This window comes from Lineus longissimus, chromosome 11, assembly GCF_910592395.1.
Source record: "Lineus longissimus chromosome 11, tnLinLong1.2, whole genome shotgun sequence".
NCBI classification, from domain to species: Eukaryota; Metazoa; Nemertea; class Pilidiophora; order Heteronemertea; family Lineidae; genus Lineus; species Lineus longissimus.
In genome coordinates this window covers 17106579-17130703 of record NC_088318.1, presented here as the reverse complement: position 1 = coordinate 17130703, position 24125 = coordinate 17106579, and the positions used below count along the sequence as shown (strand labels likewise).

Below are 24125 nucleotides of genomic sequence, written 5' to 3'. Positions count from 1 at the left end.
GCATTGGAATGTAGGTTGTGCCAGTCTTACCAGAACCAACATCGTCACCTATGGACTTTGAGAGTTCTATCGTGCTGTTCTCTTGAAGGACTGGTACATGAGTTGTACGAGTACAAACAACTCCCCCAAGTACAAAATCAGGACGTCTGCCTTGGAGAGCGGTTCTCTCTCAAGGTACTCGTGAATGGTACCCAAGTTCTTTGACCCACAACATACCACCCCATGTTCAACATGAGGGCCCCTCTGACTTGGCTAGAGGTGCCATCTCCCGGTGCTCTGAAGATGGGTACAACCAGACCATCGAGACAACTCAAGTCACTCATCTCAAGTATGGTACTTGGGACAAAATCAGGACCCTTCTGCCTTGGTTGGAGGCTTGTCTCGCTGTGCTTTTGATGATAGGCCAAAGTGCCCTGCTTTGCTACTCAGGAAGCCTCTTTGGTAGCTCTGGTGGTACCTGAGGAACCTCATGAACATTGGACAACATCAGGGCATTTGGTCTTTGGGAGTGCCTCTCTCCCCGAGCCCTTGTAGACATACCCAAACTGGTATGGGTTGTATGCAGGACAGCTCTTAGGTTGTATCTCATACAACCCCATGTGCAGCATCAGGACACTATTTTTGCTCTGGGTAGAGGCCCAAACACCTCCTTGGCAACTCAAGAAGCCTTCTTGGAAGTAGCTCATATACCTGAAGTAGCTTTTGTACCCGAGGTTTCTAATGTACCTGGGACAATATGAGGCTCCTTCTGCCTTTGGTTAGAGGTAAATATCTCAAGGCCCTTGTGAAGACCGACCTAACCTAGTCAGTGAGACAGCTCATGTAGCCTACTTGATATGGCTCGTGTAGTCTTCTGCCATGGGTATCGATTCTATCTTCTGTGTACTTGAAAAGTGCCCAGTCAGGCCAATGAGACCATTCAGGTACCTCAAGTAGCTCATCTATAATGACTTTGGACAACATCAGCACCCTTCCCTCAAGAAGAAAATCTCACTTTCACCATAGTAAAGGCTGATTTCACATCCACAACATTCCATGAGAAAACACAGTAGAAATCATCATTGTTGATGGCCAGATCACATTTTAGTTGGCATGTTTCAGATGAAACCTAACCTGTTGCATAAAATGACTGACGAAGACTTGGGATAGTGTAATAGAGTGTCGAATGATTTATTCTGGAAGTGATCTGCATTGATATAGATATGACATTCTTGATAGCACCAAAGTTATTATCACTTTCAGCGATTTCGAATTCGGAATTTGACTGGAACTAACTCCAAAATACTTGTTCATGCAAAGATTGCATTTGGACATTGGTGTAAAATTTCATAATAGTAAATTAGAAATACAGAAATAACTAATCTTGAGGAAATACTCACTTGATATATGGACGGTGAAATTAACATGTATATTTCCAAATCTCATCAAGTTTCCAAATAGAAACATTCTAAAATCTACATAAACTTGGCAGGAAGTAAAATGTCTGGAATATAACTCAATATATACTTGATACTGATTTGATATGTTTTTAAGAACATTGCTAGGCGATCATCTGTATCCATGTACAGACCTGTCACATTAACCCCTTTGTTGTCCTATAGGCATAGGACTAATTGATTACCGAATTCATTCTGGAAGTGAACTGAATGTGGCAGGATAGCATTCTTGATAGTACCCAAGTTATTTTCACATCTGATGCAATAAGGGGCTAAAAGGATAGGTGTGCCGTTTTCAGAGTATTGGGGGGTCTCGTGGTCTGGCATCACAGACCCACCATCACATGGTCAACAAAAATACATAATCGCATGACTTCTTATACTATCAACAGCAAAATGATATGGTCTAGCTTTCATTATAACATTGAATAAGGATTATAGAGGAATAAACGTGAACTATGAACCAAAAAGCATATAATGCATCAGGGTTTCAAAGTCCTACGCCCAACATTTTCATTGAAAATTTCACAAGTACATGTATACTAAATACAAATCTTAGCCTTGCCATTGTGGAGACAGATACACAAATATTGAAAAATACCAAGTTTCAGCGAGTTCGTGTGCAAAATACCTGCACTCCGGTATTGTGCACACGTATAACTACGTTTCTGTTTTCCTGGACGACCAGTGATTATGAAGGTGTACCCTTTCAAATCAAGGTTCGAGTCCACGATACCAGGTTTATACCACTGCCGTTTTGATGCCTTCACAGGCTTTGTGGTCAGTTACAAATGCCAAGCTAATAACTTGCATAGTAATTAATCCAATGCCTGTGAAGGCCATGAAGTTTCCCGCTTTTTCTGCAGAAGTGGAAATGGGCCTTTAACGTTGTGATCCCAACTGGTGCACTCACTGTTTGATCCCATAGTAACCGAGCACCTTAAACCATTCCTGGGCCTCCTCTGCCGACTTTGCTTTAATCTTAAAGTCTCGTTCCTCCGTATCAATAAATATAACAGTGTCGTCTTCCTCATCAATTTTGATCGGACTCCGATGCAAATACACAGAACCAAGGTTCTTATCGAACTTTTTCTTGTAGTAATGCAGATGACCAGTAGAGGACACTTCGAACCAGCGTTTGTCCCACTTTGCCCCCCAGTGCTTCCCTCCGCTGAGCTTCTCCAGGTAACCTTCCATCGTGGGGTGGTCCTTACCAGTTCCTTTGGCTATGTTGGCACTGTTCAGCATACCCATGTCAAAACTCTGAAATAAACAAACTCAGACAGAGGTGACTTAGATTAATAAGAATTAAGCGGAGTGAGCACTTTATAAACAAGCTCCTCAAAAGACAATGCTTCTGACCAAGAGCCAAAGGTCTAAGTTGTCTAGATTTTGACTTATCATGTGGACAAAGCAAAAGTTATCAGAGAGACAGGCACGTACAGACAGGACCAGTTATCCTCACTATCCGTTCTTCAAACCTGACTTACCTTATTCTCTTTCATCATCGAATGATGCGGTACCCCCCTCATCATAGCTGAAGCAAGTGCCCCCCTGGGGTTACCGGGGTTCTTCGCCTTCTCATACTCTGTGACAAGCTGTTTAAATTTCTTAATGAACTCCGCCAAACAACTGAAGAATTCTTCAGAGTCTTTCTCTGGGTTCTCGCCAAAGAATTCCTAAAAAGAGAGGTAAAAAGATAGTGTGGTAGTTCGACATGTCGCTAGTTAGATGTTACCTGTAGTAAGATAACAGTGTGTGTGTGCAAAACTGTTGTGTGATACCAATTCCCAAATACAGATGTTTTGTTGACGTCCAAATATTTTTTAATCGACTCACCAGTGTTTTCTTGTACATTATCTGTGTCTTCAGGCAGGTATCATTGAGAGTCTTCACCTTCCTTTCATACTCAGCAACATAGTCCTGAAATAGTTAACAACAATTGATATATAATAATATCACGCATTTATATAGCGCTCCTCAGTAACGTAACTGTTAAAGCGCTTTTGGATATCATATTATTACCCCGGTCTCCACAGAAATCAATCAGGGGTTTCAAGGAGCAACCATAAGGCGCTCACTTGAACTCGACCAGGGGAACCAAGCAGTGACTCGGCTGGGAATCAAACCCACGACCTCCTGATCATGAGGCCGACTCTCTTCCACTGCGCTACCGCTGCCCCTTAGGAACCTAACATAATGTGTATTGTATAATAAAGGAGCTTACAGTGACACAAGACCTTCTTTGACTACAGTCGCAGTTGGCAATGTTAAAAACTGTACTAAGACGGACCAAACTCAAACACGTTCAATATGTACATGTCGAGTATCTTCCACTGAATATCCCCTTGATGTTGCCCATTAGCTATGATTACCTGAACATCTTGCTGGAACTTGTTATCATAGACCGTCACCGAGCCTCTTGATTTCTTCAATATCTTGGCATTCTTCTCGATCTTGTTCAAGTCTCTCTGCATGACTGGAAAGCAGATAATTACAGCGGTCTCAACCGAGCTTTCTGGTTGTGAATTTGTAATCATACAATGGAAGACCGGTTTGGCCTGAATGGAATAATTAACACCACAGAATCTCTCTAAACTCAACATTGAGAATGAAGAGTACAGAAAAATCAAGCTGCCTCGACTGGGATTCAAACCACAGATCTTTAGATTGCCGATCCACTGCTCTGCTAATTGAGCTGTCGGGTTTCTTAAAGCTTGAAAGTAACAACCTTTTTGGTTGGATCTTGTTTTAAAGGAAGCCTCCCTATCCAACTGGTAGACTATGGTCGGTAAACTCACAATTGCAAATCAACTAAGGATACCTACCTTCAATCTCGGCATTAAGACCCTTGATGGAGATGTCACAACAAGCCTCCACATGCGACAGCTCCTCGTGAAACTTCAGCAATCCTTCATTGTGCTTAGCCATTTGCTCGATCACGAACTGGAGCAAGCTAAACTTCCTATCCTTCCCCTTCAGGTCGGCTAACTGCAAAAGAAAACGTGGCAGGATTAACCCTTTGATCTCAAAAGTCTGCTTTCTCATTGATTTATCTTGGTGTTCCACTGTTTGTATTGTACGCGCCGGTCACCGATCCAAATATTGACCGCGCTCAACGTTGCTTAACTTCCACTCTGGGGCCAACGCGCCAACCACTGGGCCATAAAGGAATTCCCTCATGGCCGGCGGGTTAAGCCGTGCCATATACCTGGGGGTACTATACATCATTCCCCCCTTCGGACAGAGATGGATCGTCCGCGATCCTACTTAGCGCTTCATGCGTCTCAGTACCGAACTACAAATCCAGAGCTCGCATCGCGTGGGAAGGTCTGCCAGATGTTTTGTACGCGCCGGTCACCGATCCAAAGGTTGACCGCGTTCAACGTTGCTTAACTTCCACTCTGGGGCCAACGCGCCAACCACTGGGCCATAAAGGAATTCCCTCATGGCCGGCGGGTTAAGCCGTGCCATATACCTGGGGGTACTATACACTGTTCATACCTTTGTCAGTGATGCCAGCTGGAATCCATCAGCCACGTCCTTCTTGCTGCTCTGATTGAGTATGTTACCGACAGCAAGGACATACTCGAGGACGGTTAGGAACTTCTGCGAGCTGATTAGTTCTCCACATGCCTCGTTCATGTTGGTGACAGTCTGGAAGGGAAAGGGTCCTATTCTAAAACACCTGGATTAAAAATGAACCAAACTTTACAGTGTTAATGCACTTGTACCAACTAAGCCTCGTTTCGAAATTCAGCAGTTATGGTTTAAAGCAACCAAATCGCATCTCGTTATATCCATGAAATTGGATTTGTAACTTTGACTGAAATAATACTCACAGGTCCAAGTTCATCAAACTGAGCGGGTAGTTCCATAATGGCCACCAGAGCGTCGAGGCGGAGATTAAGATTAGGAATCTCGCCAAGTTGTATCAAGAACTGATCGGCAGTTTGGAGACTCTCCCGCTTGCCTTTGTAATTCTTATACATCTGAATGTCATCACTTGTCGGCTGCAATCTGAAGACATTAACACACAGGAATTGTTACCAAATTCTATAAGATGATAGATAGAAATAGCGCAAAGGACATATAACCTTATTGATTAATCATCTTCAACAAATCCTGAACGTGAAATTGTTCCATCACACATGGAACACTGCTGCATGGAACAGGACTAACCAGTAACATGTTGCACCTTTGCTGAAAAGAGCGTGTTTGGGTTCACTTAAGTCTGACCCAAAAACATCACCGCAATTGAGAGAAATGCAATAGTGTGGATGCTAATGGACTCTGTATTTTTACATACCCAGTCAGTAACACTAAGAAGAACCAAAACTACCATAGTTTCCCTTTAAGAAACAACAACTCCCTACCTTCTGAGCATACATATCTGCTCGAGGGGAAGTGCACCCTCACTTTTCTTGATAAAGTTCAACTTGGACTCGAGCTGACTCACAGACATCTTGAGGCCCATCAGGACAATATCCAGGTTCTGACATCTCTTCGGATCCAGAAGGGTCTTCGGCGTGTTTTTTGGCGTTTTAGCTAAAAAGACAGCTTTATGGAATGTCTGATGATGACTTCATCTCACAAACAATGGAGAATTATGAAAACCACTTTGCATGGGCATGTTGGAAAGATCCCTATATACACATTCAAATCTTCGGCAGTGGTGCTGCAGACGATGTCACAACCAATATGGCTGCGATGTTCGCCATAACATAATATTATGCTACCCAATGTTCTTGGCCAATAGCGTAACTCGATTCACATCATGTGATTTCAAGTCATCACATCGTATCGGATCCAAAAAAGCAATAACGGATCCAAAAAAATGTCGTAACGGATCCTAAAAGGAACATCCACTATTTGTATAATGCAAGTCTGTATAGAAAAGGATATATTGCACTGAGTTACCTGTAGGCGTTTGTGGGACATCTCCACCAGCTGTGAATACATCCTCAAGTAATTTGATATCGAGTTTATCGGTCAAGTCATCTGCAGACTTCCACATTGATTTGCCACACTAAAACAAAAGGACATCACCTGTGTAACTATTTATAGCGTCCAAACGCGATTACTCCTGGGACTGTGAAACGGCCAAAATTGGAAATGATTATAACCTGCTTGGTAATGAGCTTCAAATAAGCTTAAACAGAAGATTCAAGGGTTAACCAGGAATTTGATGACATAGATTTCTTCAGTAGAATAAATGAGGACACGTTTGCAAGTGGTCCTGAATATCGTCTCATTCAAAAGTATACTTCTTTGAGTCTACTTATTTTAGACTGTGGTCTACTTCTTTTAGACTTCGGTCTACTTCTTTTAGACTGTGGTCTACTTCTTTTAGACTGCTTGAAGAAAAACTCTGCAAGTCATTAGTTACCAAATTCTTCGGAACTTTGTTCCAATGGAAAGCACGGAGTTTTATCTTTGATGTTTGCTTTAATTTCTTGCCGGAGCCCTGCATCAACATTGAGAAGAAGCCAGGGCCGGACAGTGGGGGTGGTGGTGGCGCTCCTCCAGGGCCTGGTGGAGGTGGCACTGAGCTCTCTGTAGGCTGTGGTAAAGGCAGCCGTTCTTCAACCTTTTGCGTATCAACTAGAACTTTGGATTCACTTCCGTCTTCAGCTTTCAAATCTTCCGTCAGTTTGACAGGAGCAACCACAGGCTTCGTTGGTTGTCTTGAGCGTGGCGCAGGTACTGGCTGCAATCTGTCCTGCGGTGGAACTTCTGACGCATCTACAGCCATACTCCAATCTGAAACTTTGACAGTATTTACTGGGTCCGGAGGTCCCACAGTATCATACCCTGGGTCCTTCTCATCATCAATCTCATCCCTAGGAACTGTGGATCCAGCAATGCGATTCCCCTCCTCGTCAAATTCATGCTTGCTACAGATGTCTGTTCGGGAGTAATGCGTACCACTCATATGCTGCGATAAGCGTTTGTTGATTTCTGCGTACAGCTTTTTATCATCCATGGCCGCAGGACCTTCGGCTGGGGCACCACTGGAAATAATCAGATGAATAACATTAATACAGTGCAGCATACTTTCAATGATGATGACATTTTTTCCTGTGGCTTGCAAAATATGCATGCACTGTTTTTTATGAATTACAACATTGTCATACTGTCCATGTTACAACTGGTGAACTAACATTTTTTTGCTAAATTTACCAATGAACACACATTCAGGCTCTTTCTTGTGATAAACGCATTTTCCCAAGCCTCTACCAGGGCAGCTAGCTACCCGGTAAATTGGAAGGCCAATTACCTCCCAGTATTAGGTCGTTCGCCAATAGGTGCAACCTCTATCATCTCCGCCATCTGAATAACGCGGTCAGCTTGTCCTAAGACATCCTCAGGCACTTGCAGGGTCTTTAGTTGCTGCTTCATGGCCGCCAACTCCTGAAGATCAAGAGGTATTGAAAAGCATACAATTTCAGAAGTCACTCAAGCACAGTGCTATCCTTGGAATAGGCCTACTCAAAAAACGGTATCAGAAAGGTAAAGATGAGACCATACCTCACAGAGTTGATGCAAATTGAACTTGATGTCGAGCGTGGGTTTCTCAGACTCATGCTCTAATATCCGAGGAGAGAGTAGTGGTGAAAGAGGGGCCAACATGCTCTTTCCACCATGGTTCGCCTCCAGGATGACCTTGATCCAATTGTCTCGATCCTGCTTGACCTCGGCTGGTGTGCGGTGTTCCGCTGGGACACGGAAGCTAGGAAAACATATTGTAATTGTAAGTATATGATCATGAGCATGTGATCAATTGGTAAGGAAAGACATAATTGAGAGCCAAGTGTCTCACATCCTAAATTTGGTTGGTCTTGTCATTCAGGGGATGCACAGACGTACATAAACAGACCATAACTGGCATATCAGATGTTTTACACGCTTTGAGAAGGGCGTTGTATCATATTGTATCATCATAGCTTACGCAAATTGCTTTATCTTTCCGATGATGATAAACCCGTTGTGCTCCACCTTGGTAACGGCGGTCGTCCCCTCGGCGAGCTGAATGATGTTCAAAGCCGTCTCTTCTCCAGGACGATAGTACGAGACCTCTCCGTGACGCACACGCACCCAGCGCCTGAAAAAAGGATAGAGATATAAAGCTACATAGTGTGCATCACCTTATGCGGGTGTGATATGGATTTGATGTAATGGTCTCTTTAGTGTCGTCAAGAATCAAAAATGACTAGTCATTGTATATTTTTGGTGTAGTTTGTATAATAATTTTGCGTTCTGACAGCATTGAAAATCAATAACCCTACTTGACCCAGGATATGAATCCTTTGCCCTTCTTCTCCAACTGGCCTTCTTTGATGATAGTCTGTAGCTGTGGCAACGCCTCGGTGAAGTCCTTCTCCACTGAAAGAAAAATCCCAATCAAAATAACTAATCCCAGAGCCAACCTTTTCAAGCCGAGTAAGATACTACATGTACTTTGTGAGAGGGAAAGCTTTATTGGTGATCCTCGTGAATGGAGGGTCCAAGGTCCAAGACTCGCTGGTAACCTCTTCCCGATGCGGTAGTTAAGTGTAGAGTAGAAACTGCCTTCTCGCCAGGGGCCGGACATAAGAGATAGGAGTTTGGAAGTAAAGAGTGTCCCATAAGCCGAAGCTAGTCAGCCTTTTCATAAGGGGTGACACTATAATGAACAAACCTTTTTCATTGCAAACAGTGCAAGTGATGTAATGATCTGACAACAGTTTTTGGGAAAAACTTACTTCGTGCATCAGCTGTGTTCAATTTAATGATGACACTCAGCAGACGCATGATTTCGTTCTTTTCTTCCGGTGAGTCAGCATCCATGTCAAGGTCGGAGTCGTCATTGAAGAATATTTTCAAGTTAACATCGCCTTCCTACAAGTTTAAAGATGATCATCATTATATTTGGTTCATATGTGACAGGCTTCCAGTAAAACCTTGCCTGTGAGCGAGATACCCAGGAAAATCTCGACTCTGCTGAAATGAAATTTCACCCGTGTGACATTTTTGTAGGGGTATCTCCCGGTCAACAAATGAACAAACAAACGAATGAATAAATAAATCCACTGCGTACCTTTGAGTCGAAATCATGAACTTGAGCGAAGTCATACTTCTTGATGACATTGCCTTTCTGGATGTTAGAGATGACTTTATTTCGGAAATCAATCTGCAAGAAATGTAAACAATGCAATATGTGGTATCAACATTGTAACAAGAAGGTTAGAAGTTAAACTCAGCATCAGGTCAATGTATTTCTCCATATATAGTGTATGAACTATTTGATAATTCATTCAAGTAGGCCTGATCAAACAAGTATGATGGAAGTCTTCATGATGATAACGAAGATGACAATGCTATTGAAGACGATGATGATGCAGATAATACAAATGATAACTTGTTCAATTTACCTGAAGAATTCTCCGAATTTGTGACTGGAACCGGCCCTTCTTGTAAACAGCAAAGTTGTAACACTTCTGCTCAGCCAAGGCAGACGTTGTATCTGCTATGGCTTCGTTCTCTCGTTTAGCAGACGACACCAGACCATGGTCATCCGCGAACTTGAGAGCATCTTCAATCGTCATTCGTCCACTCTGAAAGCACAAGGCAATAACATACTAAAGTCCTCAAAGTCACACTCAAAGGCCTGCAACTGTTCCATGGTATAACTCGTGATCAGTACTTCCTGACAGGACAGGGTCAGGATTACTCATATTGCTGGTTAAATGATGTATCCCTGAATGTCCTTGAAATTTCAGACCACTACAGTCCGACCCTTACCTTCACCTGCTCAAATATGACAAGTCTCTCCATGTCGCCCGTCTTCGAGATTGAATCCTGTCTGGTTATCCTGTGCATCTCCTCCTCCGAGGTAAGAGATGTCGCTGACTTGGTGGAACCTCTCCTGGCATCCAGGACACCCAAAGGATTCTGTTGCACCTCTATCGGAATAATCGGTGCAGATATGAAATTAACTTCTTTGGGCGATTCTGAAAAACTGTCTGATGAGCCGAAGAATGTCATGGAGGTCAAGGACGGTGAAGGTGACAGATGATGGCTTTTTTTTAGGGTGTTCGTGCGGTGGGTGGCAGGTGATTTGGCTTTCCCTGGGATCGGCATTGGCATATTGGCTTGGCCTTCTTGTTTCTATAAAACAATACATTAAAAAGAAAATCAAGAGAACTGGCACAAAGGGACAATAGGCACCACGCAATAGATTTTCATTTTCTGTTTTAATCCAGCAATACCACATTCATAACAATATTTGAAGGGAAATAACTGGATGCTGGATGAAGGACAGCTTGACTTCAAACAAGGATACAACTATGAAAGAACATCAGGTGCAAGGAGCGGATCCTTAAAGGGACTCTACAGGCAACAGCTTGGTAGACAAGATCAAGTTACAAGAAGTCGCTAATAGGGGTCTCTCCCATCTCACAGTAAATCATGCTTGTACAAGGGATATATTTAATAATGAATTAAACATGACACAGTGCCCTTACTCTGCATATTTATGTCACCCAAAGATGGTCAATTTAACCCTCTGCTCCTGCCTATAGTCCCCCTTTAAGGTAATGTGCTAGTTGTTATTTGATATTGGATGATTCTATTTTGACCCGTTGTCTACCGTATCAAAATATGTCAACAAAACATGTTCACCTCTATTCATATCAAATTTATTTGTTTTGTACCTGTCGGATCACAGTGCTCATGTGACCTGGTTACTGATATATTCTTTTAGATAATGCCTTGTGGGCTGAAATCTATAAACATGATCAAGCTCAACAGGTCTTGTTCTTGTGGCATGACCTGTGAAACTTGTTAACATAATAGCCTTTGATTGTGATTATGATTTTTATTTTCATTTTCATTTTTATTTATTGTTTATTATTAATCATGCCTATAACTTTTAACAGCCCACAAGGCATTGTCTACAAGTTATTTCAGTAACCAGGTCACAGGAGCATATGATTGGACAGGTGCAAAACAATTATCTCAGATTTGTTGACATATTTTGATATCATGGGGTCAAACTTGTATCACATAGGTCCTGCTAATAGATTATTGTTTTCAGTAGGTTTCAATACATAGTTTTATGTGCCGACAGCAAAACCATTAAGTTGTGAAGATTGAGGCACGATGAAAGTTAACTGATGGTGATGAGTTTCAGAAAACTTTCCAAGACCATGCATTGGGATGACCAAGTAAGGACAACCAAGAAGAGCTATATGAAGCATAAAAGACATAATCCAAATGTGAGGAAAAAGTCACAACTATGATCATGTATGCTGGGTCATAGACGGTGTCTTGAGGCTTTAAAGGGTATTTATTTTTAAGGACCATAACCACTCATGAGTACTCTAATAGTGTGGGTCATAGGCAAGACAGTCAAAGAATCTCAATCAGAAGGCTTTGATATGTGATATCAACACATTTCACAAGGCATGCAACAAGACAACAGACCATTAAAGACGAAGGCACAACCAGGCCCTTAGATCTACATCATTAATTTTACAGAAACAAAGTTAAAGCTTGTTAGAATATGACCATAAACTAATCATAAAGTGGGGACTATTCACAACTAGGGCATTGTGAGTCAGTGCTGCCTAAAGTTTGCAAAATGACTATTAGGTAATTAGGACAAAGTCACAACCAGAATCTAGGATGTATTCTGTTATTCCATAAACCTCTAAAAGGATAACAGACATGTCTGAACAAAGCCACAACCATGTTTTGCGTTTATTTGGGTAGACATCTTGAAGAGACATGCAACAAAAGACAAGGACAAAGTCACAACCATCATTGAAGGGAGGTCCTTGGTGAGGTCGTTATCTAAGGCCTTGGTCCCTAGCCATGCACCCCTGAACACGCCCCTGAAAATGATAATTAAATGGGGACTAATTCTACAAGGGACTAAATTTCCTTTCACACCGAGCTGGTATATCACATCAAAATGGGATGGAAAATCGGGACGATACGATTACGAACCCTCTTCGCCGCCTCCTCCAGTGCTTCATCTTGGGTCATTTTCCCGCTGCTGACCTGATTCAAGATCCATAGCTGATCATCATTCGTCAGCTGTGGTATACACTTCCCACCTTCCGCCATTTGATCACTATATTTGGCAGGTTATATCACAGATTATCCTCACTTGGTTCTGAAGACAACTTTGAGGAAGTCCTCTCTTCAGCACTATTGGACTGTGATGCCTACTCGCGGCGACGATTGGAACTGAAAACTGTCTCGGACAGAAACCGGTATCTAGAGTACATGCCAGCCCATGAATATACTTTCAATATCGATCACACCATTGCTAGCCAATCCCGAGAGCACCCAGTGACAACTAACGAAATTAGTGAAGTAAAATGGGTATTTCAGGACTAACCAAGGAAGTTTTATGGACCAACTGACACCAAGGGCCGAGTCGGCAGTGAGTAGGCAGTTCGTAAATTTTGAGGACGAAGTCACAACCAGGGAGTGTGTTGCTGATGTGGTAGGCCCTCATAGTTTCACAGGGCCTTGGGACAATTCCATGGGATGGGATGTCACAACCAGGACACCGGGGCGATCTGTCGTCATTATAAACTGTCGCGCTCGGCTTGCCCTCTCTGAAATTGAGAGTTATCCACTCCAAAGCTTACTAAACACACGTGTTTGTGTAACGAGGACTGAGACGGCGTAATGGAGTCCAGAACTTAAGGGTCAAGATGCACTTGTCCGCCTCGCCTGAAACATTCCAACAGTATACAAATCTTACTGAGGATTACCAGGTACCAGTAGGTCACAACCAGGGTCTACGAAAAGAAGTACAATTTCGCAACGCCATCAACAAAACTATAGCAGCTCAAACATTTACTGGTACTTCAATAGTTGCATCACAGAACTATGGAGCGAAGACCAAACTAAATCCCAGGAATATGTGACCTGCTGACTGCACAATCTCGGTATGCATAGCAACTATCTCCGTTAAACCAGTGTAACACAAATAAGCGTCCTCCTAGGTGAAGTGTCATTCACTATTGTCCAATGACACAATACACCGTTGTATAGTACCCCCAGGTATATGGCACGGCTTAACCCACCAGCCATCAATGAATTCCTTTATGGCCCAGTTAAGTGTTTGGCGCGTTGGCCCCAGAGTGGAAGTTAAGCAACGTTGAGCGCGGTCAATCTTTGGATCGGTGACCGGCGCGTACAGTACAACCGTATCTCAATAGTAGTATATTTAAGTGATCCGCACACTCTCTTCCAGGGACAAAAGTTTCTTTCACACCAGCACGAGCTTGTCAGGACCAGTTTGTCTTAACTTTCAAAAGTAATTAGTTGACCGACCTGACACCATGCATGAAGTATCAAACAGATTATAGCAGGCCTACAACAATATTCTTTGCTTGCCAAGACCAAACGTGCAAATTCAAAGTTCAAGGTCTAGACAATTGATCTGAACATATTATGATTAGGCCGAAGCCTTCGTATACGACACACATTGGCAAATTACATTGACATGCGGTAAAGTTGTAAAGTGATAGGCCTTGAAGCAAAGACAGGGGACATGGAGGGCCTACTTCCAAAAATATGGGACTTTTTGGTGTTGCTATTTCTTTTCATGAAGGACATTTTCGTTGCCATCTGTAAAGTCGTTGTCCCTGCTAAGTTTCGGAAGAAGAGTATCTCAGGACAAACCGTACTAGTCACTGGAGCGGGTGAGTGATATTTACGAGGCTGTTGGGTCGTAACGTGCAGCAGAATCATACATACTGTTGTGGCAATGTAGGCACTATGCCAAGTTCGCTACAAAAACCATTTGACCCATGGTCGCAGATGTAGAAATCAACAGGCTGGTCACAGTATGGGCGCAAGGGTGCCATGTACTGTCAAATCAGATCGGAAATGTCGCGACTATCTTAGATCAAAATCTCAGGCCATCTGCTTCTCCAGCATGCACCGCGTTCAGTTATCGAACAATGGGTCGGACTCATTCTCCCGCAGATCACCAGGTTATGACCTGGTTATTCCGCCACATTTGTGTCGCCGCACAGCGGGCATCTTTATTGCAACCAGTGGGTCAGTTCGCAAACCTTCTTTCCTTGCAGGTAGCGGCATTGGGCGCCTTATGGCCGTGAGGTTCGCCACCCAAGGTTGTAACCTGGTCATCTGGGACATCAACAAGGAAGGTCTTGAAGAAACCGCCAAGTTCATCCAGACGTTCGGCGGGCGGGTCTCATCGTATATTTGTGACGTCAGCAAGAGGGAGACAATATATTTAGTCGCCGCCAAGGTAAATGAAGTAACACGATGCAAAAAGTACAGACGAAAATGTATTTTAGTGGCCGGTTTAGAGATACGGACATGCAAGATGATCATATGGAAGGGGACGTGTATGGAAAAGGAGCGTACCAATCAAGCCATTGAGAATATCCCATGGCCTTTTCCCACTGTGGCCAATGCTTACTTGTTATAAAACAGGAAAAAAAGGGTCCGTTGACCATCTTCTTTGTTATCTAGGTTCAGGGTGGAAAATTTTTCATCGGCCAGAAAAAATGTTTACCATCAATGAGGTTATATATCGGCCGCATTAGTATGTGCACTTGCACCCCCTACATAACAAATACCATAGTCAATGGAGTTTTCCCTCATGTGATACAACAACAGTTAATCCCCATAGCCACAGTGTTACCTCTATCGGCTTGACCGCTGTCATGACGACACAACTTTCTGCCGTACACCCTCTTCCTTGCTCACTCCCCATCTCCCATGACCTTCCGCCAGACTCTTACAGCTGGTTATCTGTTCTCCTAAAGTGGTTCAGTTCAAATTTCAGGTGAAGGTAGAAGTCGGTGATGTGGACATTCTTGTAAACAATGCTGGTATTGTGACCGGAAAATCCTTCATGGAATGCCAAGACACTCAGATCCTCAGGACCTTTGACGTTAACGCACTGGCACATTTCTGGGTGAGAAATACAACTTGGCTTCAATTTCTCCAGCGTGTAACAGGAATCCAAAGCTGAGAAGTCCTTCCATTTCGTTCAATGCCAGCTTACGATGTGTGACACCTTAGATTCGGCTTTGCCTTCGGGAGAAAGTCACTCCTAATTTGATGACAAAGTCGAAAGCAGATAAAATATTTTTCCCCTACACGTGCTCTTCTGGGACATACAAATCTTTTTCGGAGCGGAATATCTTCTGTTCTTTGCTCAACTCAATCTATTTTTCACAGAGGTTGGTTAAGAGCTTACCGTGAGCGTATAACCTATCTTTGCAGACGGTCAAATCCTTCCTGCCCGCTATGCTGTTCCGCAACCAAGGACACATTGTTACCATAGCGAGCATGGCCGGTATCGTGGGTAACAACAAACTTGCTGACTACTGTTCCAGCAAATTTGCTGCTCTTGGGTTTGCCGAGTCGCTGCGGGAGGAACTCAAGACCATGGGCAAGGGTGGAGTCAAAACTACAGTCATATGTCCTTCTTTGATCCGCACTGGCATGTTCAAAGGGTTCAACCTCAAGTAGGTACATCATTGTTTAATTTCTCCACCGCCTCGTTCTATTTATGAACTATCCCGAAACCTGCTGTCAACGCGGTCCAGGCTTGTCCGGGTAAATGGTAAGATAAAAGGAAAAACACTTGGGAGCGACGTGTACTCGGAAAGCAACCTTCTTCTCCATACATGTTCCCTTCGTAGTGACATTCCGCTGACAGAGTAAGTTCATTTCCATGTATACAGCGTTTTTCTTCAATATTTCAGGAATTCATGGGCTTTGCCTGATCTCGAGCCAGAATATGTCGCGGATAAAATCTTAGAGGCAATACTTACCAACCAAGAAATCCTTCTTATGCCCAGAGTAATGTATCTTGCCGTGATCATAAAGTGGTAAGTGCTATGCCCAGACTTGAATATAAACCTAGCGCCCCTTCAGTGTAAAACGTGTGTTTGTACTACAGGCTTTGCACTAACTTTGATCCAGCAAACCTCAAGTCGCCATTGGCCCACTACAACTAAAATGCTCAGTGTAAGCAGTGTTTTTGCAGAAAGCAGGTTGACCATGTTCAGCAGATCTTGTTTACTATCAAACGCGGTTATTTCTTTCAATTCACCAAAGGGTGTGATGTTTTCTTTTAGGGTCTTCCCCATCCGATGCGCCTCAAGGATCTTAGACTTTCTCGGCTCAAACCGCGGGATGGAGAGTTTTGTCGGACGAGCGAAGACGGAGTAATTCACCAAAGGGTGTGATGTTTTCGTTTAGGGTCTTCCCCATCCGATGCGCCTCAAGGATCTTAGACTTTCTCGGCTCAAACCGCGGAATGGAGAACTTTGTCGGACGAGCGAAGAAGGAGTAACTCAGTACTTTTCTCTGGCATTGCCGACTGTCATTGGACGGTATTAAAACAGTCATACATTCTGAGGTCATCAGCAACTTCGCCCTACATGCCGACCAAATGTTATTCATTTCACCTATACATTTTGTTGAATAAATCTAAAATAAGAACGATCGCAGCCAATGGATAAATTCATCCGAACACCCACACCACATCACATCAGACACCGTGTAAAAACTAGCTTTTGACACAGAGCCGACATACGTATAAAGGCTTGTGAAGCGAAATGTAACTGTTGCACACAGTCAATAAGTTTGTCAAATCAGGGAGTTGTAATAAAGATGCAACTCCCTGGTCAAACTAACCAACCTAGTGCTACATGTAACAGTGTACAAAAGTTACGAACGACAGTATTAAAGGACTGATTACACTTTAAAAGTGCTTCCCGAGTTTGCTCTTTTTGCATTTAAAATACGCCGCATGAACAAACTGCGGTGGTTTTACGCTGTAGTGGTATCAGTCCTACGCTAGTTTCTACTTCAACAGTGACTAGCTCGGCAGTTGTAACTGCACTGAGTCTGTGAAAGCAGCAAAACCACACTAGTTAACCACTGTAGAGGAATCAGACCATAGGACGAAACAATTTGGAGCAGAGTATCTTTAGTTTACCTTTAGCATCGTGGCGAAGGTCGACTTCCTGTGTGGCGAAGGTCGACTTCCTTGTCTCCTGGAGCTGGCAGTAAAATCGACTCCGGTTAGCAACAAGTGATATCCTTGCCGTCGAAGCAATGACAGAATTTTGTCAGAGATCACTGTCGGCTACAGTCGTGACCTCTACTGCTTACCTGATCTAAAAAAACTTACCATTCCCGGCATTCGATTGTGGAGCATGGATTTGTCGTCAAATGGACTTTACCAAACTACCCACCTTGATGATCAAATCTTCTCTAAATATGCTATTAAAAATCGGTGTATGTGGACATCCCGCTTATAAGCATTGTCTTAAGAAATGTGTACACTAATGCTACTTCAATGAACGGCCCAGTGAGCTTTTCACACTTGTGATGCTTACCCTCGCAGACAGTTTCGAAGTAGGTGTTACTCTTTTGGGCATCGAATTCAGCTGCCGCCGCTGCGTCCTTTCCATTGTTGTGTAGGGTACACATTTCCGTTATCTCATCATAGGTCGCCGCTTTACACTTCTCCGGTGCGTAAGTGGTGACATAGAGACACTGGTACATACAATCCTCTAGAGAGAGAACGCTGTCCATGGTACTTTCGACAAAGGTGTGGAGAGCGCGTCCAACTAGAATAAGACCAACACTACACACGGACCCTGGAAAGATTCAAACGGCATTTATCATTCTGTTTGATTTGTAGGTTGGTGGGAATCTTTTACACCGAGGTTTTACCCGTCAGTCGTGGCTCTAACCGCTGACATTCAGAATCGGGGAGAGGAACCGATGTGATCATCTGTAATTTTCTTACCTGGATTGAACTGAGGAGCCGCCACATTCGTAGTGGTGGAATCGGGTATTTTCGTTGAGGTAGAATTGGACATTTTCGTTGCGGTAGAAGTGGGCATTATCGTCGATGTAGAATTCATCATCTCTGAGTTGTTAAGCGGTATCTGTGTAGTGGTAGCTAACGCATCAATTGTGCAATTTGGCTCAAAATAGATCGAACTAGTTTCATTCTTAAAGTCCCAAATTGCCAGGTCCTTCGGTATGTGGTAAAATATGCATGCCTTCGCTTTCTGATCAAAGGTTGCCGCCTTGCATCCAGAGAGTGACGTCCTGAGAGCGTTGAGACATATCATGGTACAGTCTTCAAGCGTGGCAACCCCGCTGACCTCCTTTGCAACATGGCCCATGAGTGCAAATCCGCCAATGGTTAATTCGATAGCACATATCGGAGCTGAAAAATGATAACATAAACCTGAGTTGTGGAAAAAGATTTTAAAACCACCAAGCCGTAGAGATACTTGCTATAATGTAAAAACCTACGCTTTTGCTTTCTGATTAAGTCGCCGTATGAATGTCAACATAATTTACTGTCAATTTTGAAGCTGTCGTACCTTCGCCATCGTCCGCACTCACGCCGACTGCCACTGCGGCAGCACTCCAATTCCAGTAGATCTGGTCTGGCAAGAAAACATCTCCAAGGGGAAGATCATTGTCTATTAAATATTGACTGAATGCAACCTGTTGTATGAAAAAGGAAAGCAGCATTCAATGTAAGGCAGCTTTCAAAACGCTTTCAAACGGCCACTTGGCAGTGCGGATTCCAACAGCAGACGAGACCAGGGTGCCATCCTACTGTTTCCAGTCATGACAGTCGAATGTGGACCCGGTAACCTAACATCAGAGCATGTTCTGCAGGGAAGAAGTCTGGCTATCTGGAACTGTATCCATCCAGGAGCAGTTTTCTATTCGATGACCATGCTGAGCCAACAACCACAGACGCCTTGGATCACGAGAACACAACTGTCCTCCTAATAACGCAGATGGGGAATGCTATACTATAATGAAGATGGTGATTATTTTGGAGTACCTTATAAAAGTCCTTTTGGTGGACGCAAGCACTGGTGGACGACGTGAACCCGCCCTCACATGAATGTTTCGGGTAGTTTGCCATGCTGATGGTGCTATGAACAGTATCGTTTAGGACCTCTTCTTCGTAATGGAACCCTATCATGTCGCCAGCTAGCACCTTAGTTCGGTTTGACACAACCTTAAAGGTAGAATATATAGGTAGTGATGTTGGGGGGTCAGATGCTCTGTTTGGAATACTGATAATGCAGTAAAGGTAAAGAAGAGTCATCATTTGATGTAAGTACATGTACAATGCATATCACTCATTGTTTTTGATCTAACTACCGTCCTGGGCCAGAGATTGAGATCAAGCAGGGAGTGATTTTCACCACCTTAAAGGAAGATTATAGGCAGTACTGAAGGTATTGGGAATGACTCAAATGTAAAGTAGGTGCGCCCACAGAATCATTCGTTTTAAGGACCCCACTTGTGTTGTTTCGACAGGGTGTCCGGAATCATTTCCGTGCCAGCCATGGTCGGTGGTTGCGGGAGTTCATGCCTGTACTCACTCTAATAACTTGGTGACCTCGTTTGGTGATATGATGGTGTAGCTTATCTATCAGGACGAGTATTATGTCACCCTTTGGGCTGGTCACCTTCCTCCAAACATCGAAGACGATGTTGGCCTCCACTTCGGCAAAAAATAACCAATCTTTGATGACGCCATCACAGGGAATTAGGATGTCTAAGATATAGACACCACGTTTGGCGCTTTGGTTAGGGAAGTTGGCATTTGCGTTGACGATTCCGAAAGGTTCGATCATTTCACAGGGTAGGTGATCTGAAACTGAAAACAAACGATGGTCACTAGCCCATTGCCTGACTTAATTCCATACTCCAAGTGGAGCATAGGTCGCCAACACGATTCCTCGACGTCATCCTGCAGTCCTTGGAAGTTCTCTGAAATTGGGTCCAGTTCATCGAATGTCATTACACCAATTTCCATAACCTTCTTGCATTGGCGACTGGGGACTGGTGGCTGGCTGCTGGCATGGTTCTGCCAAAATCGCAAAAAGATGTCGCCAAAATATACCATGGCGCAACCAAATTGGGAAGACAATCCCCATCTCATTCGATGACGAGAATTTTTACGAATACTTACCATTCCGATGCAGAGGTCTCACAATGGCTTCCAAAGCTGCGAATCCCCTAAACCAACTGTCTGCAGGAGGTAGATACACCGCTGCGTTTACCCAGAGGGAAGAATTGTACCTGTCTAACTTAGCTATCGGGTAAAAGGAATCGTCGCTGATACAGTCCACAGCAGTTGTCCTCGAGCAGCTGAGATCATCCCCAGCAATGGGGATTGGATTCTGGTCTACCGACGACTCGAAAATTAAACCAATCAAATCGCCAGGTTTGATGTAAATGCGATACCAAGGTGCGATTGGATGAGATTCATTTCCGATATCGCCTGATGAAGTGATTTCATTCCTTCCGATGATCCTCACTGTCGGATGTCCGTCGACCACCCCAGATCGACGGAAGATGCCCACTTGCACGGTGTTGTTGCTCTCTGCCTGTTGGTAATATCGCCACTGCTCGATGAGCCCTTCGCAAGGGATGGTGATGTTCATCAGGTAGAGTAAGGCTTTCCTTGGTTGGGTGTTGACGGCTGTACTGTTGCCGATAGATTGGAGAACATCGTCAGAACAAGAGAGTGGAGCGTCGCTGGGTGGGTATGGCGCACTAGTACTGCCGCCACCACTACCACTGCCACTGTCACTGCCACTACCACTACCACTCGGGTCACCGCTTGCACCAGCTGCGTGCATGCATTCTGCAAAGGAAAGCGGTTAGACTATTCCAAATTGTCGTATATGAAGAACTGCATGAGGTGCGAACCATTCAAATATGTATTTGTTGCAATCGTGAACTTGATTTTCATTAATCATTCATGCCGACTTACCAGCGGTGAACATCAGTCCTAAATGTCTCCTCCTCTCAGAAGGATATGTACACAGAGCGCCGGTAGATCGGCATGTAATCAAACCATTTCGTTTCCTGGACACTGGGTTTCTCAGACTTGTTCAATGTTACACCGATGCCGATATTCCATGAACCCGCGGCCAAGACTTACTTGTGTACTGGTGATAGCCCGGTTGCCCAACTGACACAAATTCCTCATCAGAACATGCTGGAGCATACAGGTAGCATGTTGACATTTTTGATGTGGTCAATTCATAATACAGAAACGATTCACAGGCATTTTCTTCGGTGCATATTGATCTGCAGCTTTCTAAATCGACGAGATCGCTGGAGTTGTATGGTGTGAAAGGACATTTTGCGTTCTTGAAGACGTAACAATCTGAAATAGACGGCATGCGATTGATGGAAAAGTGAAACTGTCTGCAGGGTTACGGAACTATCATGGTTGTCAGTGAGAAGACTATTCGCTCATTCGAGCTAGCAGTTCGAGTGCTAGATGGAAGTGATCATACTTTCCCCTCACGGTTCCGAGGGCCGAGTAATGTCAGTAAACGTAGAATCATTGAAGAAATATTAGAATATCAAAACATTTACTCAAAGACTTCAAGCTTTAGAACAAGACCAGGTACACATCCTACTTAACATATTCTTTCTCTATCGTACATCCATCCTACAAACAAGCTCCCGCTTCCATATACATTAACATGCACATGCACGTCACTAGGATGTGACGGGAAGGCAACGTACTGAGGGGGCAGCGATGTCAACGCGTTGTGTGTTAAGGTGGAATAAGTAATAGGCGCCTACTAAAGAACTGGTGTTACCTGGGTTAGATATTTCTGAGGGTGATAGTTGTGTTGATGTCGGTATTGCTGATGACGGTGTAGAATCCGGATCTAGTGGCTGGAACCATTTTTTTATGACGATAACCGACACTGCTGCGGCCCGCCTTGTCCAAGTCGCTCCGTAGGAAGGAAACGTGTGGTCGAAGCCGACCTCAAGGTTGGCATCATTCAGACGAGCGTCAAAGGCAACCTGAAAAAGGTAGGGATGGGTCAACGAATATGGAGCAAGCCTGTAGATAACATTACTCGCATGTCAATACCATCTCGACACTCAATATGTTGACATTGCTCAGCTTCCAGACAACGCGCGTACATGGGCGGAGGCTACGGAGCAATACCGCTGGAAGATTCAGTATTGTCAAATACAAGACGCCTCTGCTGCTGGAGGTAGGAGCAAGCTAGTGTCCCAAGATGTGTCACAAAAGAGCTTCTAGCGTGAAGAGAACATGAAATATCGAGTTCGATCCCTGGGTTCGGTCATCCTGCCTCTGAGCTCGACTTCCCTGCCATCAAACCTTGTGTACCTTGAGTTGAGTGACTATATACTACGTTGGTGAAGATCTTAGTGGATAAAGACCCAACTTTCATGTCTGTGACTTGACTTTCACTACCTCGTAAAAATCCCTTTCGTTGAGGCAGACACTCCCCATGTTCAAATAACATGCATCCCGAGGGTATTCCGCCATGCTGATGACACTGTTGCCTTGGACACCAGCCTCGTAATGAAAACCAATCCGGTCACCTGACATAACTTCTGTGTTGGAGACAGTGATATACTGGAAGCCTTGCCCTGTTGCGGTGTGTTCAAACTTCTTCTGGAGGCGGAACGTGACTGTTGTGGGGTCGTTAGTCGAGACGGGTCTCCAGAGGTCCAACCAAACAGTTGTACCAGGCACCGTGGCACGATAGTTCCACGCGGTCAGTTCCCCATTACATGGTATGGTAAGGTTGAGGATGTAGGCACCTTTCGGGGCAGTCAAGTTCCTGAAGTTGTTTTGGCTGTGGAGAACACCAATAGGTTCTTTATTGCCACAGGTGACCGTTTTATCTGAAAGACAATGTGATGAACTTCACCGCAACAATAAAAAGTTCAGAGAAGTTATTTCCATATGGCCTTCAGTTCGGCCATATACATAATGGATGGACAACTCATTTACGGGTCTGCATTTGACCGCGGGATAAGACGACGGGAATTTGTATTCAGTGTAGGTCGTTCTAACGTGGTGCAGCGTAGGTTGTTTATGGTTAACCCTAATAAATGCTTAATTTGTCGAGCCGAGTATCTCACGAAGGGGCCTCGTGATAGAATTTGCGACTATCAGCTTACCTTGCGGCCAACGCTTCTGGGGCTGGATGACAACTTCTAAAGGGCTAAATCGCATCTTGAAGGACGAGTCCGGAATTTCTAGGGCCATGTTTAACCAAAGGTCAATAGACTGAACCAGGCCCGCCAAGGGAACGAACTCAACTTCATTGATGCAGGGCGTGGGCTCTGGATTCGAATACGAACAGCTCTGGTTGTGTCCAGCGATTGGCATTGGATTGATAATTCCGTCTCTTGTGAAATATCCGACCAGATCTCCTGGTATCACGTAAATGAACCAGTCAGAATTAAAGTAGACCGTCTTCCTTCCAATATCACCGCCATCGTTTTCATTCCGGCCGATAAGCCTGTATAACGTCACACCGTTGACCTTGCCTGAAGGTCGGAAGACTCCAAGATGGAGGGGCTTCTGCGTGACTTGGACTTGGTTGTAGTGCCACCTGGTGAGATAACCCTCACACACGATGCTGACGTTGAGTAAATAGATTCCAGCTGGTTGAGGAGTTCCTGCTTGGAGGTTACTGTCTCCGACGGTAAAGCTACTACCATCTGTCGGGCAGTACTGGGGAATGCCGGTAGGGGACGCGTTTATTGAATTGTTCAGCGCTGGAAGTAGAAGAACAAAGGTGTTTCCTAACATAATAATTAATGTTTTACAATTTATTCATGTGA

At 44.1% G+C, this 24125-nt stretch overlaps 3 protein-coding genes across 4 annotated transcripts; 1 reads left to right on the top strand and 2 right to left on the bottom strand.

The window, feature by feature from the left end:
• Positions 1-1146: 1146 nt before the first annotated feature.
• Positions 1147-17944, bottom strand: LOC135495649 (uncharacterized). Of its 2 annotated transcripts, none has more exons than XM_064784476.1 (19): positions 17834-17944; positions 10221-10586; positions 9851-10033; positions 9517-9609; positions 9182-9317; positions 8726-8822; positions 8389-8541; positions 7968-8169; positions 7717-7850; positions 6826-7450; positions 6357-6465; positions 5813-5984; positions 5279-5456; positions 4941-5093; positions 4265-4427; positions 3812-3915; positions 3276-3359; positions 2927-3115; positions 1147-2699 (listed from the first exon to the last, which is right to left on the bottom strand). In XM_064784476.1, the coding sequence occupies exons 1-19, from the start codon at positions 17906-17908 to the stop codon at positions 2346-2348; spliced, it is 3570 nt and encodes a 1189-aa protein (XP_064640546.1). In that variant the 5' UTR covers positions 17909-17944; the 3' UTR covers positions 1147-2345. The 2 variants fall into 2 exon arrangements, with proteins under 2 accessions (XP_064640546.1, XP_064640545.1); XM_064784475.1 differs by lacking the exon at positions 17834-17944 and adding an exon at positions 12429-12650.
• On the top strand, positions 13878-16934 carry LOC135495808 (epidermal retinol dehydrogenase 2-like). The gene is made up of 6 exons (XM_064784749.1): positions 13878-14143; positions 14534-14718; positions 15262-15393; positions 15705-15949; positions 16190-16315; positions 16565-16934. Exons 1-6 carry the CDS (start codon positions 13993-13995, stop codon positions 16656-16658), a joined length of 933 nt encoding a protein of 310 aa, XP_064640819.1. The 5' UTR covers positions 13878-13992; the 3' UTR covers positions 16659-16934.
• Positions 17945-18067: 123 nt separating the features above from the next.
• LOC135495319 (uncharacterized) lies at positions 18068-24121 on the bottom strand. Its single transcript, XM_064783784.1, has 10 exons — positions 23457-24121; positions 22741-23177; positions 22109-22319; positions 21436-21663; positions 20458-21135; positions 19865-20142; positions 19315-19494; positions 18839-18965; positions 18509-18678; positions 18068-18097 (listed from the first exon to the last, which is right to left on the bottom strand). Exons 1-10 carry the CDS (start codon positions 24091-24093, stop codon positions 18068-18070), a joined length of 2976 nt encoding a protein of 991 aa, XP_064639854.1. The 5' UTR covers positions 24094-24121.
• Positions 24122-24125: the final 4 nt, after the last annotated feature.